The following is a 441-nucleotide window of genomic DNA, read 5'->3' as shown; positions in this document are numbered from 1 at the left end:
TGCCAAAGCAAACCCCGCCACAGCAGCCCTGCCTTCCCAGCACCACCCCGAGCCCTCGCCAGCTGCCCTCCACTTGGGTCCTTGTGCCCAGATTCCTGCCCCATGCTGCAGCCTGACCCCCAGGGTGTGATGCTCTGGGTAGCCCATGCTGAGCTCGATGTTTGGGTTCTGCTCCCCCAGCCCCCCGCCCTGCTTGGTGCTCTGAAGCAGAGGTCAGGGGACAGTGGGTTTTGGGGAAGTTTGTATTTCAACAAAATAGTTTGCAGCGACTCCTATATTTACACCTGGGAGTGTGGTGGGGAGGAAAGTATTTACACGACTTGGTGGGGCTATATACAGGGGGAGGGGGAGGCTGAGGGTGGGGGGGAGCCGCAGCATTGAAGCCTGCCCTGGCCAAAGGGGTCAGTCCCAGCAGAAGCCCCCAGTTTCACCTCCCTGGAG

At 60.5% G+C, this 441-nt stretch overlaps 1 protein-coding gene across 1 annotated transcript in view; it reads right to left on the bottom strand.

Moving 5' to 3' along the window:
- Positions 1-402: 402 nt before the first annotated feature.
- The window catches only part of NPR2 (natriuretic peptide receptor 2), a 6,449-nt gene continuing 6,410 nt past the window's right edge, over positions 403-441 (bottom strand). Inside the window, exon 22 of the mRNA XM_010008787.1 lies at positions 403-435. Coding sequence (XP_010007089.1) covers positions 403-435 — 33 coding nt within the window. The remainder of the gene's footprint in view (positions 436-441) is intronic.

This window comes from Chaetura pelagica, unplaced genomic scaffold, assembly GCF_000747805.2.
Source record: "Chaetura pelagica isolate M959 unplaced genomic scaffold, ChaPel_1.0 scaffold31, whole genome shotgun sequence".
Lineage (NCBI taxonomy): Eukaryota > Metazoa > Chordata > Aves > Apodiformes > Apodidae > Chaetura > Chaetura pelagica.
Note: the sequence above shows the minus strand (reverse complement) of the source record. Positions and strands in the feature narration are given on the sequence as shown.